The following is a 15,537-nucleotide window of genomic DNA, read 5'->3' on the forward strand; positions in this document are numbered from 1 at the left end:
ACAGGAGCGGGAGCAGCAGAGGAAGCGCCAGGCTGCCGCACAGGAGCAGCAAAGGAAGCGCCAGGCTGTCGCACAGGAGCAGCAAAGGAAGCTCCAGGCTGTCAGAGGAGCAACAAAAGGAGATCCACCACTGCCAGACACAACAGCCAGGTCGGGTGCGCTGGATCGCAAGGAAGAAAAGGGCATCGAGGAACAACTGGAGGTGAACGAGGGAGTGGCAGCAGGGAAGCCCAAAGACTCAGCCCAGCAGGGTGCATCAGCCGTAGCCTTCGATCCCAAGAGGCCAGGGGATTCAGTTGGAGCTGGTGTTCTGCAGGTCGGAGGGGCCGAGCCTCATGCCATCCCTCAGAATCAAGTTCAAGCTGAGGGCCAGGCCCCCAAGGCAGTGGCTGCCAAGGAAGACACCCTGACTGCTTTAGTAGCGACACGAGCAGCTAGAGGAGCACCACTGCAACGAGGACGACAACCAGATGACGTACAGGCATCCGTACCCATGGTGGGAGGAGGAATCATGGTGGGAGAAGGGTTGTTCAGATTATTGCTACCTATTGTGAAAATCTTAAATGCGTCCGGGGTCACATGATTTTTATGTAAAAATAAATTGTAATTTTTAACTTTATCTAAAGGGTTTTAAAAATCACTATTATTTTTGGTGGGAGTGTAACGGACCCCGGGATGGTCAAACCTTTATTTTGAAGAGTATGGCCGGAAGCGCCAGCCAGCTCCTTCCAGCTGTCATCAGAGGGCTATTTAAATCCAGCTGGGAGAGGTGCAGGGAGAGGAATTGTTTGGCATGGACGGACGGCATGGGGAATCGCATGACAAACAGACATGTTTGGTGCGATCCCCATGGACAACTTTGAGAGAACACAAGAATGGACCTTGAGAGAGACATGCCGTTTAGAACTCTATGATTTAGCGCCTAGCTGGAAGGGGAAAAAGGTATTATTGTTTCTTATGTTTTCTTGTTATTGTTCACTGAATGTTTGTTTGGAGTTTCATGTTTCCTGATCTGTCTAATGTGGATTATGATTTATGGTTCAGGATGCATATTTTGTAATAATTATCAGAAATGTAGACATGTTATGCCATAAATATGATTTACTTTTATATTATGAAACTGCTTATATATATGATTTACTGATATGTGACGCTATTGATGTGATGCTTATTGATCTTTGATGTATGTATTATATGTTTTTCTTTCAGTTTTCACGGTGACAGTTTACAAATAAAATGGTAACATTCATCAGTCGATCTCCAACTCCTTATTGCCAGCTGGGTCCGCTACACTCACTGCATTATGAAAAGTGCCCAACCCTATAGTAGGCTACAGTAATTCAGTATAGATACTCCTGGTCAAATATTATTGATTGATTGTTTGAAGTATTTATTAACAGTGTGCAGAATTACAGTACATTTCAAGCGCAACTCAATACAAAAACTGTTAACTGTGAGTGGACGACACCGCATTACACTTGTTTACAAGAGGGTCCTTGTTCAACCTTTTTCAATTCATATACACATTCTATATAAGGATGTAAAAAGGGGGAAAAAAACATATAGTGAGGGGGAAAGTGGGTGGGGGATTTAGATTTTACCGTAGCCGTCCGTATAGGTGCCCTTTGAGAGCGGTTTTGAAGGAGTCAAGGGATTCACATGTCTTAATGACAGTTGGTAGGGCGTTCCACATTTTTGTGGCATGGGAGCAAAATTAATTTAGTCCCTTGTTTGTGCCAAATCTGGGTTGCACATGGTTTGTTGAACTCCCTCTGGCCTACTCGACTACAAATGAAGGTTGAGGTAAAGTATAGCCTGCTGGAGTAGGCCTTATACTCTGAAAAATATAGGCCTATATATATACATTGAAAAATACTTGTGCATTCAAAAGTATAGGCAAATTAGAAAGTATTTTTTGTAGTATATCAATGCATTGCTGTTTTGAAATGTATAGCTTTTCAAAGTTTCATGAACTTGTAAGAAATGTAAAAAAAATTAAGATTTTTTTTAACGTTAGCAGATCTACAAGTTTACATTGCACGTGTTGCACTGCTTTTGAAATAGGGTTTATGTGGTGAATTCATGATGTGTATAGCCTATATACGGCCCCTTACTGGAAATGAGTAAAAAGTACGACATAATTGTCTTTGAATGAAAGCCATAGGTTAAGTACAGATATAGCTAAAACAATAAATGTCCTGAAGTATAGGATCATATAGGCCTATGAATCTACTTAGTTTATAGGCTACTGTCCACCACTGCATATGAACGCATCATATGGGGTATGTCCATACACAAATGTCAGCAGTTAGAATTAGAAATATTTTTTCTATTCCTGCATTTCCGATTACATCAGTTAAGTGCTTGCCCAAAATAAACATGTGTGACTGGTGTCAGTTCCTAAGCAACACACACACACACACACACACGTACTACACACACACACACACACACACACACGCACACGCACTGACTGACTGTATGCATGCTCTCTGTGTGGCTCTGAGCCTCTGACTGACTGACACACGCGCACACGCACGCACAGCACAGGCAGACGGACACCTGCGTCATTTCCTATACAGACAGAGACAGCCCGCGCGCAGGAAAGTGAGCGCACATCATGACATTATACTAAAAGGTATATAGGCTTGCAGCAGTGAAGTGAACACACAATGAGATCTCCCATGTTCGTCACAGGGACGCAATAAGCTTTTATTGGTGGTCATCATTTCGTTTCACGGCAGAGAGCTGGGGGACACGAGAGAGCGAGGATTATTGTGATGGTGATGGTGGTGGTAGTAGTGGAGAGTGAGTGGTCAATATAGCCTACGACTACAGACTTCTAAGATTCCGAGGGATTTCAGTGTAGCCTATATTTCAGGATATTGGACACTATACTTTTTGGGGGGGATCATTGCGCGAAAGCTATTCGGCTAGGCTATACGAGCTACACATGGCAAACTTAATTGCTTTGCTGTCGTATATTAAACTATTAAAGTAAGCACGTCAAGAAAGGCAATACTTCCGCGCGGGCAGTGTAGAAGAAACAGAACACACGCCTTGGTTTGGGCTTTAAAAAAAAGCGTTATTTTGAGGCTGTATTCCACCGCGGTAACCCGGTAACCCTCCATTACGCACGTAGATGCATGGGATGCATTTCCACCTGTTGCGGACTCACGGTTTAGTTTAGCTGCTGGCCTGGTATAGCGGTGGACCGAGCGAGGTCGGACCTGCAAAAAAATGCCACGATAGATATAACCATAGCCTATAGGCTATATCGTCGTTAGCACTATAGTGCAGTGGTTATGGAGTAGGCTATGGATGGACCGTTTTTTCCCCATTGCAGTTCGCTCTTGAAACTATATATGGGCTTATTATAGACTTGGACTGTTTATAACGAGCGCAATAAAATCATCCCGCATGCCATGGTCGACGAGCCAACGGAGCTATATCTGTATGATGCGGTGAGTCCCGTTATGTTGTCACGTTTCCATGTCTTTGTTGGCACAAGACAGTCTTGTGACAACAAAGACATGGAAACGTGAGTATACTTTGACCGCGATTAATAAAAAAATTTGGATCATGTGCTACCCTTTTTTGGATTTTCTTTACACTGAAAACCATCGCTGATGCGCAACCTCTTCCCCTCATCCCGTTATGTTGTATATAGGCTACGATGAGCACGGATCTGGAGCGCGTGTCACTCGGCAGCACAGCAGCAGCGGCGGTGGTGAACTCGGGCGCCGGGCCGTCGGGCTCCTCGGGCGGCAGCAGCATCAGCAGCAGAGCGCTCTCGGCCAACGTGCGTAAACTCCACAACGCGCTCAACTCGCTGCTCTGCGACTCTGAGCGAGAGCAGTTCATCCACTGTCTCAATGTCTACCACGCCAAGCGCAACGTCTGCGACCTGGTGCACACCCTCCGGGTGATCCTCGACACGGCCGGCAAGCGGCAGCTGCTGCCCATGCTGCGCCTGGTCATCCCCCGCTCCGACCAGCTGCTGTTCGACCAGTACACGTCCGAGGGACTGTACCTCCTGAAGGCGGATCATCTGCTGCTGCTGCAGCCGCCGCCGGCGAACAGCGGCGGTGCCACGGAGAGCTTCGGGGACATGATGATGGGGAATGCGAACCATCAGGGGTGGACAATAAGGTATGTTTTTACTATAAAGTATACAAAAAAGTATCAATATACTGCCATATCTGATCCGTTACAAGTAAAAGTTCGGAATTCAAAATGTAGCCTATAGTAAAAGTACAAAAGGCATGAAAATGTACTTAAGTATAGGCGTATACCAAAAGTAGGCCTAAAGGCTAATCATTATGCAGAATGTCCCATTTCAAAATTTGAAATGTATAAATCTTTTGAAATAAATAGCTGATATACAAGCTCAGTGCTTGCAGATCGGCTATTTTCAAATGGCCAAAATGTGTATATATATAGGGCTGAAGTGGTTAATGTCTAGCCTGTATGTTTTGTAATAATAATCAAAATGTCGCTGCCTCGCTAGTAACTTTTGAAGTTGTTGCGAACGCAGTGAGCACTTATAGCCAGAGTAGAAGTAAAAGTACGGAAAATGTGACATACTCAATTAAAGCCCAAATACATTGTTGGAGCCAAAATGCTTTTTGTTTATTTTGTTTTGTTTGTTTACACTAATTAATGATGTCTTTCTGTACAATGACGTCATGTCTATCAGTCAATCAGAATGGTGGGTGGTTGGCATGGAAACGCTCTTTTACCTGTCACTGTGACGGCACTAAGGTGCGACAGGGGAAGACGAGACAGTTTTCGACCGTGCGTGGTCATTATAGGTTCAGTTTGTTTGTTTGAAAGTTTACACAGTTAATTTACGTTGTACTACTGCTGAAAGAAAGTAATAAATGGATTGACATATCCCAAAGTAAGAAAACTCTCTGGACGTTGATTTAATCACACTGCACGCGTCAAACACGTACAACCCTGCAGTTGCCCTGCTGTTTAGCCTAGAAGAACAGGCTTTACATATACATCAAAGTCACACCACTGTATGCAGTGTTGTTTTTGGCAGCAAATTTAGATTTTAGTTTTAGTCGTCTCTTGAATAGTTTTCATTTAGTTTTAGTCACATTTTAGTCACCTGGAATGTTTTAGTGTCTACTTTTAGTTGACTAAATGTCATAAGATTTTAGTGGACTAAATCTACAGTTGATTTAATCGACTAAAGTCAAGTGTATTTTGACTGTTTTTTACACTTGCTGAAAATAGAAGATCTACAAGCTCACAACGGGAGCTTGTAGATCTGCTATTTTCAGCAAAAATGACTTATACTGGATCTCTTGTCCACTAGTCTCCTTCGTCTAGTTTTTAGCTGTTGATGAAATTTTACATTTAGAAATTCTACATTTAGTCTTATAGTTTTAGTCATCATAGCTTAGTTTTCATTTAGTTTCCATTTAGGTATCGTAGTGAAAAAACAATTTCGTCTTAGTTTTAGTCGACGACAAACAACACTGAAACCATGTATTTCCCCCCCTCCAGCCCTCATGACCACCACCAGCAGCAGCCTCTCGCTTATTCCACCTGGCCGGAGGCCGCTTTCAGCAGCAGCAACTCCATGGTGGACGGGAGTGTAGTTGGGACGGTTGCAGGGCCTCCTCCTCCTCCTCTGGCTCCACTCATGCCGTGGTTCGGACTCGGGGCAGGGGGTGAGATGCATCGGGTCACGCTGACGCGCAGCCGGAGCCACGAGGGCCTGGGCTTCAGCATCCGCGGGGGGTCGGAGCACGGCGTGGGCATCTACGTGTCCCTGGTGGAGCCCGGCTCCTCGGCCCAGAGGGAGGGGCTGCGGGTCGGTGACCAGATAGCGGCGGTGAACGACACGCCGTTCGACGGAGTCACGCACATGGAGGCGGTCAAGGTATAGGCTGGCTGTACACACTCTCACTGTGTGGTGTGTGTGTGTGTGTGTGTGTGTGTGTGTGTGTGCGCGTGTGCGTGCGCGTGTCTTAATATGACACATTTCTTCCATGAATCCAAATCTTCTGCATCTGTGTTTATATCTCTGAGACAGCTATATGTGCATGAAATGCCTCTGATGTTTGACCAGACAGTGGCCTTGTGGATATAGAGTGTCTGCCCCTGAAACTGGGACATCGGTGTTCGATCCCCGGCCGGGCCATTATACCAAAGACTGTAAAAATGAGACCCAATGTGCCTCCCTGCTTGGCGCTCAGCATAAATGGGTTGGATTGGGGGGTCAAATAAACTAATGAAATGATTCCCGAGTGCGGCACGGCTGCAGCTCACCGCTCCTTGGCTGCAGCTCACCGCTCCTTGGCTGCAGCTCACCGCTCCAAGAGGCGGGTCAAATGCGGAGAACAATGTCACTGCGGTAACGTGTGTGACAAATTGTGTGTGACAGTCTCCATGCACCCTAGTTAGTAAACTGGACCTGAGTTGGCTCTGTAGTCTGTACCCCTCTTTGTAAAAAAGTAGCCGATCTACGAGTTTGCAGCTCTTTGGCTAATGTAATGTTCCTCCCCGAATATATGGATTCTGGGGTTCAACTGTTTAGAAGGAGCAGCAGAGGTCCTGTGGCTCCATCGCCTCCAAGTCCAACATGAAGCCTATAGTGCTACAGTGGTTATAGGCTAATCCAACCACTTATTTACTTTTTATATTTTCTTTTCACGGTTTTAGTATCTCTGCCAGGAGATCATGCATTCACCCTGTGTGTCTGTGTGTGTCTGTACGCCCACAGCTGATCTTGCACATGCAGCTAATATATATATATATATATATATATATATCAGCATCAGCACACTGACAGCAGGTTATCATGTATTTAATGTTGGGCAGTAGACAATTACAATGCTCCTGTCTCTCTGGCTTGTGGGGTTTACTGGAACCAGCCAGCTGCAGACACGCAAGCCAACTTTAAATTAACACCACAAAATATTAATTTACTACACGAGGTGCCCGCAGTAGAGCGCAAAGCTCCACTAGGAGCCATTATGCATTAATCATAATGACAGCGAGTATATGCTGTTAAATTTAAACCTACAGCCATGAAAGAGCAGCGCAACATGTCGATTACATAATCTCTATTCTCTTCCTCCCATTATAGTCCGGCAGAAATTTGGTATATAGTCTTTTTTTTATTGGCCTAAAATATTGTCTATTACATATATTCATGAATCCACTTCCTGACCGGCTGTCGGTATTGGAGAATTTGTTTTATAGGGGTTTCTTGTGACCCTACCAAATAACATCCTATGGCAGGCAAAAATGTCAAACTTTCCTTATGCTTTAAGTAGCATGTAACATGTCAAACCAGGGGGTTTTCATGATTCTGAATCCATTCCAAGCATTAGTTTTGCACAAAATACACTCCTTGGGCTAAAAACAGCCACTTGCCCAAAATGTGCTGACCTCATCACATGGGCCGTTTTTAGCCCAAGGAGTGTTTTTTGTGCAAACTAATGCTTGGAATGGATTCAGAATCATTGTCACATGCTACTTAAGACATAAGGAAAGACATTTTTGACAATTTTGCCTGCCATAGCATGTTAATGAGAAAATAATTGCCCAATAGTGACAGCCAGTCAGCAAGTGGATTCATGAATGTATGTATATAGACAATATTTTAGTCCAATAAAAAAGACTATATACCAAATTTCCCACTTTAAACAAACCAAGCCTGTCGGCTGCCGGACTATCATGTCACATGATGTTCCAAATAACAACACTCAAAACATGTTGTTTTCTAAAATAGCATGCTTGTTCAGCAACTCTACATGTCTGTGATATCAAAGCATGCTGTATTAAGCTACCAATATATTACTTTGTGTGTGTGTGTGTGTGTGTGTGTGTGTGTGTGTGTGTGTGTGTGTGTGTGTGTGTGTGTGTGTGTGTGTGTGTGTGTGTGTGTGTGTGTGTGTGTGCGTGTGTGCGTGCGTGCGTGCGTGCGTGCGCCAGCCAGTGTGCGTGCAGGATTTTGGGGGGGTGTTAATTGTCACGTTTATAAATGTGGAATTTGACGTTCATCTCATGTGGGCTCGTACTGGTAAACACAACATGTTTGTGATGAGCTAGTTCAGGTATATCCCATAAGCCAGACAAATAGGAATTGGCTAACAATACCTGCAATAATATAAATGGACAATTTCTCTGTGATGTGCCCAGGATCACAATAGAAATAAAAAATAAACATCACCTTCTGTTCTGGCGGTCATGAATGTGTTTTGGTGTGTTTACGGACTTGCACGTCTTGCAGCCTGCCAGACTACTTGGCTGCATGTGCTACTTGGCTGCAATCCACACCCGTGTGAAGTGAGGGACGCTAATATATTAATGTATAACTCATGTTGATTACAGTGAAACTATAGGGTGAATGCATGACCTGCTCCTAGTGGAGATAATAAACATGACAACATATTGCCAACTCCCCCAAACTACGACGGTCGTCATATCTGACAATTCGTTATTTGCAGCTAGTGACACTGTCTTGCAAAGGAGTAGAAAACAAGCTTACCTTTTTCATGTGGTTCTGCAGGCTGAAAAATGAACTTGAATTTCGGACATGTTTATGAGAACATTTTCCTCCCCCGTTTGGTTTTTTTGTGAGTATAAAATTCCCAGCGACTAGTGACCGTATATATTGATAAACAGCGCTGCGATTTGAATCTGTGGTCTTCTTTGCCATGTTATGTTATGTAAGATGGATATGTGGAGTGGAATCATGGTGGTTCTCTGCAGGCTGAGAGGAGAGGAGAAGACAGACAGTGGAATAGATGGATATGTGGAGTGGAATCATGGTGGTTCTCTGCAGGCTGAGAGGAGAAGACAGACAGTGGAATAGATGGATATGTGGAGTGGAATCATGGTGGTTCTCTGCAGGCTGAGAGGAGAGGAGAAGACAGACAGTGGAATAGATGGATATGTGGAGTGGAATCATGGTGGTTCTCTGCAGGCTGAGAGGAGAGGAGAAGACAGACAGTGGAATAGATGGATATGTGGAGTGGAATCATGGTGGTTCTCTGCAGGCTGAGAGGAGAGGAGAAGACAGACAGTGGAATAGATGGATATGTGGAGTGGAATCATGGTGGTTCTCTGCAGGCTGAGAGGATCTGCCATTCAAAAATGGCAGATCTTCAAGCTTTTATTTTGTACATTTCTTTATATACACTTTTTTTTAATCTATAACCCATTCTGAACGGGAACCCCTTTTGGTGTTTTAAGCATTATGTTATAACAATTTACAATTTAGGCATTTAGCAGACTCTTAATCCAGAGCGATTTACATTAAGCAAGAACAAAAAGCATGGCAATACCTTATACATCATCACATACATAAAAAGTATTTATCATGAAACATGCGTAAGCTAAGAACATAACAGTGGAATATATATAATTAAACTATACATATATACTATGCTATACATATGTGCTATGACTGTATACATATGCAATTATAGCGCTGTCTACATAACATGCTATAAGTCTGTATCAAATGCTATCTAAGTCTACAAGAAGTGCTACCTAAAGGGGTAGGGTAAGTGCTACGGCCCATGATGGGAAGTGCATTCCACAGTTTTGGAGCCAGAAGGGAGAAGAGTTTGGGACGTGTGGAGCGTTGTCCCGGTGTTTTTAGTGAGGGTATTCCCAGCTTCCCTGCGTTGGCTGATCTGAGTGCGCGGGAGGGTTTGTAGGGTTCAATCATACTTGCAAGATATGGGGGAGCCATACCTTTGGTTGCTTGGAATGCCAAAATCAGAGTTTTGTATTGTGTGCGGGCAGCGATGGGAGGGGGGAGACATGTGAGAATTTTTGAAGACCAAGCGAGCTGCGGCATTTTGAATCAGTTGGAGAGGCTTAAGTGCACATGCAGCTATGCCAGTAAGGAGGGAGTTACAATAGTCAAGTTTTGACAAGACTGTTGGACTGTCTGGATTAGGAGCTGGGCTGACTCCTGGGTGAGGAACGGTCTAATTCGTCGTATGTTGAAAAATAAGAGATCTACAAGCTCATAGCGTGGCACCGAGTGCCACACTACGAGCTTGTAGGTCTGCTATTTTTGAACAATCCTGAAAATGTGGCGCAAATCTTTATATATATTCTTTCAGAGTGAATGTTTTTAGCTCAAATCTTTGCTTCTGGGAGGATCCATATGGAACAATATATTTTCAGATGGGGGTCGGCGGGTAATTTCAATTTTTTTTGGGGGTCCTTGACATGAAAATGTTTGAAAACCACTGACACAGAAACATAGGTTTTTCAGAAAATTGTCAGGATTTAGAAGGCATTTGTAGAATCGTCCTCGGGTCTAAATGTTATTTGTAATTTGTCATATTATCTGCCCTGTGCAATTTGTGATTACGAAGCCTAAAAGGAAATTGTAACGTTCCAATGTTCAATGCCACAAACACAATTAAATCGTTAATCACAATTATTTGTGTGACAATTAATCGTCAACTTCAATATTTGCAATCGTGACAGCCCCATACTCACAAACGGAGGGGAGGGGAGTTGAAATTCAAGCAGTCTCCTGTCAGGGGAATAAATAAGTTCCTCACTCACAATATCACCATAATTATTCAGAGAATGACTGTAAGAGTGGTGTGTTTTTTCCTCTTGTCACAGTCAGCGACAGCATCTATTTGATCTGTATTTGTGCTGGCTGTTCAGTGTCCACAGATTCTTTCTGCTATTTGTCTTCATGTACATATATACTTACCTTCACTATATATACACTGTGTGTGTGTGTGTGTGTGTGTGTGTGTGTGTGTGTGTGTGTGTGTGTGTGTGTGTGTGTGTGTGTGTGTGTGTGTGTGTGTGTGTGTGTGTGTGTGTGTGTGTGTGTGTGTGTGTGTGTGTGTGTGTGTGTGTGTGTACACACATATATACCGTATATATATTGTCCTCGCAATCTATTCCTCGTGAGTCAGTCTCTAATACGTACACTATACCTGCATCACAATTTCCACACAGAAACCAGACCTTTCAGGAGACTGAATGGCGCAGACCTTGAGTGCCATCTAATTTAAGAGCAAATAAAGAGGCTTTTTCACCTGTCAAGACATGAGCCTTGTTGAGAAAAGCAACTGGGGAAAAAGAAAACTAACGTTAGCCTATAACGCCCACTGACGCTCTGTAATATGAGGGTGTCACTTGCTGAAAATAAGTTTAAATACATTTTCAGTAATTAAGCGATTTAAAAAAAATCTTCTGCATTCTGTATTTTCGTCTGCATCATTGTACCAGGCCATTCTTGGAAGAAAAAAATTACTAAACGCAATGAAATTCAAATCAATAAAGACTTTATTTATTTTATTTATTTCAAAGAAACCCTTTGAGATGCACCATCTCTTTTTGAAGGCACCCTCAGGAACTAAACATGGAAGATAACCAGCATTATTATTCATGGAACAGGCTGTCTGGCTCTTTGTGTTTAGATGAGTCCTTGTTCTATTGTTCCACAAACTGACTTTTCCCAGACAGACAGACATGGAGGCAGACAGACATGTTTTCTATAGTGTCGTGCAGTCTCAAGGTCGGTTGGATTACATTCATTGGGTGCCGCCGTGGACATTCGGCTCAAGCGAATATAAGCAGTATAATGGCAGCAAGACTTGGCTGCCATAATCACCATAATTTATATACAGTTAATGTGTGCGTGTGTGTTTGTGTGTGTGTGTGTTGCGCACAGGTGGTGAAAAACAACCATGCTGTTTTCGTGCTCAGACACACTCACCCAGCCACCCAGCCACACACACATCTCCGTAAGGGAGTAGTTGCACCACTCAAAAATTCACCATAGCCATGGTATGAGCTACTTTCTGTCAAGAAAATCTGTGCAGGTGATACTGATAACTTTTCTAAGTGTTGGAGTTTGGAAGCACTGGATTTTATTAACCTAACGTGCTGCTACTCACTGCATCATGTGGTAGTGGTACGCAGGACCATTGAGTGACTTCCGACGATATTTACCAGAGCGTGGGGATAAATTATTCCGTCATTCTGTCTATATTTCGTGTGGTGTAAATTAACACATAATGTAGTTGTTCCACTTCTTGCACTGTAGTGATTTCATGGCTCTCTCAACTCAATCCTATTTACTGCTCCATGGCTGTTAATGAAGGTGTAAACTTTGAATCACTTAAAATCACACCCGTGTGAACTGAGTGTTGCAACTCCCCTCTCTCTCTCTCTCCTCTCTCTCTCTCTCTCTCTCTCTCTCATTAGCAGGCAACAGTGCAGCACTATCTCTCTCTCTGTTTCTGGCACAACAGCGCCCCTACTGGTACTAATAGTCATACTGGTGCTTATTGTCACATAGGTAGGTAGGTTAACGTCACATTGATGTGTGCATGTGCGCCGTGCCAGCGTATGACGTAATGACTACTTGTGCTTGATATGGCAGTGGTGTCAGATTAAAGTATACATAGAGGCATTTCCTTTAATCCACCCGACACTGATCGACATATACGTCACCATCGAAAGCCGTCTCTTACCATACTTAACAATACTACTTATTATTTATTAATACAACTAATTATGATTGTTTGGCACCTGACTCTCCTGCAGTACTGGTGATCCTCTTGACTGAGTGGAGGAAGGTACATAGAGCAGGAGGGGTGTCTGTCTGGGTTACAAGAGCTCTTGGGTTATATGTTCTATTTATATTGATGTTGTGGTGCATGTAATGTATCTGAAAGGTATTTGAATTGGTTTATTTAAACTAGATAATTGTGTAAGTTAACTCATGGGCCGTGGTTAGCCAGATGTTTAGTTAAATGTGTTACCAATTACAGAACTGTAACCTTGGTATAGTCTTGCCTAGTATAAGAGGGAGGCTACAGGGGCAGTGAGTTAGTTCAGTTTGGCTTGAGGCAACCAGAAGGTAACACACAGGGAGAGCTGCAAGGCCTTGTTGATGGATTTGGGAGAAATTTTGAAGGTCTGGTTCCAAAAATGAACCAGTATTTAATGTGTGAAATCCATGATATTTACATTGGAATGAATGAGCCTGGCTGGAAAGTGTCCAAGTGGGACTGTCTAAGTGGGGCTAAAGGTGAATTCACTGAAGAAAAAATAAACATTAAAATAAATAAAAATATCTGAATAATTTTGCGGACCCCCCCCCCCCCCCCCCCCCGGCTATGTGTCGTGGACCCCTTTGGGAACCGTAGGTTTACATAACCCAGCAACCCTAGGTAAATTACGCCACTGGCAATAGTTCAAAGAGCTATCTGATAGTTCTTTGAACTATTGTTCCACCAATGTGCATACATTTTCAGCCTCCACTCGTTTTCAACTATCTTTGCAATGTGTACACACAATTATTATTATTTTTTTTTTATCTCACAATGTTTGTTTTTACGTCTGGAGACTAATGTAGTGTACACATTGTATTCTGCTTTAATTGTCTGCAGCAGTACCTGTACAGAATTAACAATGCACCATCATTGATGTGAGGAAACCGTCACCCTTCACTTGAGATTTGACAGCCTTAAATCACTCGGAGGTATGTTAGCTCTGTACCTCCGGCTAACAGCCTTAAATCACTCGGAGGTATGTTAGCTCTGTACCTCCGGCTAACAGCCTTATGTCACTCATAGAGTATGTAGCTCTGTACCAACGGCTAACCCAGAGCTGCTGCTACTGGCCTGGATTGAAGCTGTCACTCTTATTCTATGATCGACCTGGTCAAAAGCCTTGTCATTCTCTTGTCCTATCTATCCTCTGCCTCGTCAAACCCTTTCAACTTTGAAACCCCCTTTTTCTTTGCTATCCGATGGCAGTCTCTCTCTCTTTCCCCCCACTATAACTAAATTGTTCCCTCCCCCCTCCTCTCTCTCTCCCTCTCCCCTCTCTCTCTCTTTGCATTTTCCTTATCTCTCCTCATGCCCATCACCTCTCCGTCAGCGCAGTCGTTCTCTTTCTAACTTATCTTCTAGTCCCCTGTGCCAATCCTCTCCCTCTCTCTCTCACAGTCAACCCACTTTCATTCTCTCTCTCTCTCTCTCTCTCTCTCTCTCTCTGTCTCTGTCTGTGCCCTTGGTCTCTCGCTCCCCGTAACCTCTCTCCCCGGAGACAGAACATGTGTGCCTCTCATCCATCCAGAAACTCTTGACGGAACAGAACATGAACCCATAGGCAGTCTCTCGGTGGAGGAGATATGTATCAAATTCAATGCTGTATCCTCAGCACCACATCAAAACAAAATGGTTGTGGAAGAGGAGGCTGTGTGTGTGTGTGTGTCTCCATATCTTTCTCTGTGTGTACCATGTCTGTCTGCATGCATATCTTTCTCTCTGTATCTTTCTGTATGTGTGCGTGTGTGCGTGCGCCTTGTTTAATAATGAGTTTATGAAGAATGCGTATACTGGTAGAACCTCAACACCATCCACTTGATCACATGATCATAGAGTACGGACGGCCCCCGCCCAATAATTTAAATGAAGTTGCTCAGGCGGCACATGAAGCCACAGAAGTATCCGGTACACTTTAAACGCAGAGGATCTGAGCACCGAGCATATGGCTAGTACGTTTTAACGTCGGCAACCACACTGCATTTAGATGTTTGGGTGATGGGTTCTGTACTTATTCCCCTCATTTCTTTCCCTCTACACCAACTCTCTTTGCCTCGCCGATCTGAGGCCAGTAAAAGAGTCATGACTCCACTTAACAGTGTTTCCAGCAAATCCTGTACCTCAAAAGTATTATGTGAATTTAGTGAGGTGAATTAGCGAAGACACTATAGAGAGGATAGAGGAGAAGTCACAAAATGAGACGCAAGTTAACCCATTTAGGCCTGACGTCGAAATAAATAAAAAATCTTCTAAATCATGACAATTTTCGGAAGGATTTGAGGCACATTTTAACGATTCTTCAAAAATAGCAGACCTACAAGCTCGTAGCGCGACACTTGGTGGCGCGCTATGAGCTTGTAGATCTGCTATTTTTCAATAGCTAAAGTATAACACGATGCTTAGTTAAAACACCAAAATGGGTTAATGAGTGAGCTTCAAACCAATGATGTGGCAATAAGCATATCGATAGCGTGTACTGACTGACTGAGCCTCTAGGACAGAGCACACCGCTGCACCAGTACACATCCCTACCAACCATGGGATATATATCGTTCCCAGGAAGGCCAGCTGCTTCGTCAGCACATTTCCAGCCCTCTGACAGAAGCACCGGCGCTGCAGAATGAATGCATGATCCACTACCGTTGTTGTCCAGCGCACTAATCCTGTTGCTGTGTAATCAGGTTGCCTGCCTGCTGGCACATACTGTATACGGTACGGTCCATGCGGCATCATGGTGCCGAGCTGTGCTGTTATAGTCCCGCTCCTCTGTCCTCATTGCACATGTCTCCCCGTGGCAGTGAAGAAGTTGCTCTCAGATGGTGTCCTTGGGATGACTTGTGGGTATAGTCACTTTTTAAGTGGTCCAGATGGAGTGGGACAGATGATTCGGGTCACCCAGGCGTGCATTAGCCTTCCAGTGCGCCAAAGGCAAAGCTGTGCTTTGCATAAACATTCTCATGTT

At 43.8% G+C, this 15,537-nt stretch overlaps 1 protein-coding gene across 1 annotated transcript in view; it reads left to right on the plus strand.

Annotated features, from left to right (window-relative positions):
• Positions 1 to 2,797: 2,797 nt before the first annotated feature.
• LOC308317730 (whirlin-like) overlaps positions 2,798 to 15,537 on the plus strand; it is a 76,465-nt gene continuing 63,725 nt past the window's right edge. The window contains exons 1-3 of the mRNA XM_080767000.1: positions 2,798 to 3,464; positions 3,671 to 4,152; positions 5,521 to 5,899. Of these exons, the coding sequence (XP_080623126.1) occupies positions 3,426 to 3,464; positions 3,671 to 4,152; positions 5,521 to 5,899 (900 nt within the window). The 5' untranslated portion in view covers positions 2,798 to 3,425. The remainder of the gene's footprint in view (positions 3,465 to 3,670; positions 4,153 to 5,520; positions 5,900 to 15,537) is intronic.

The sequence above is a fragment of the Protomyctophum bolini genome (assembly GCF_963924005.1).
Source record: "Protomyctophum bolini genome assembly, chromosome: 6".
NCBI classification, from domain to species: Eukaryota; Metazoa; Chordata; class Actinopteri; order Myctophiformes; family Myctophidae; genus Protomyctophum; species Protomyctophum bolini.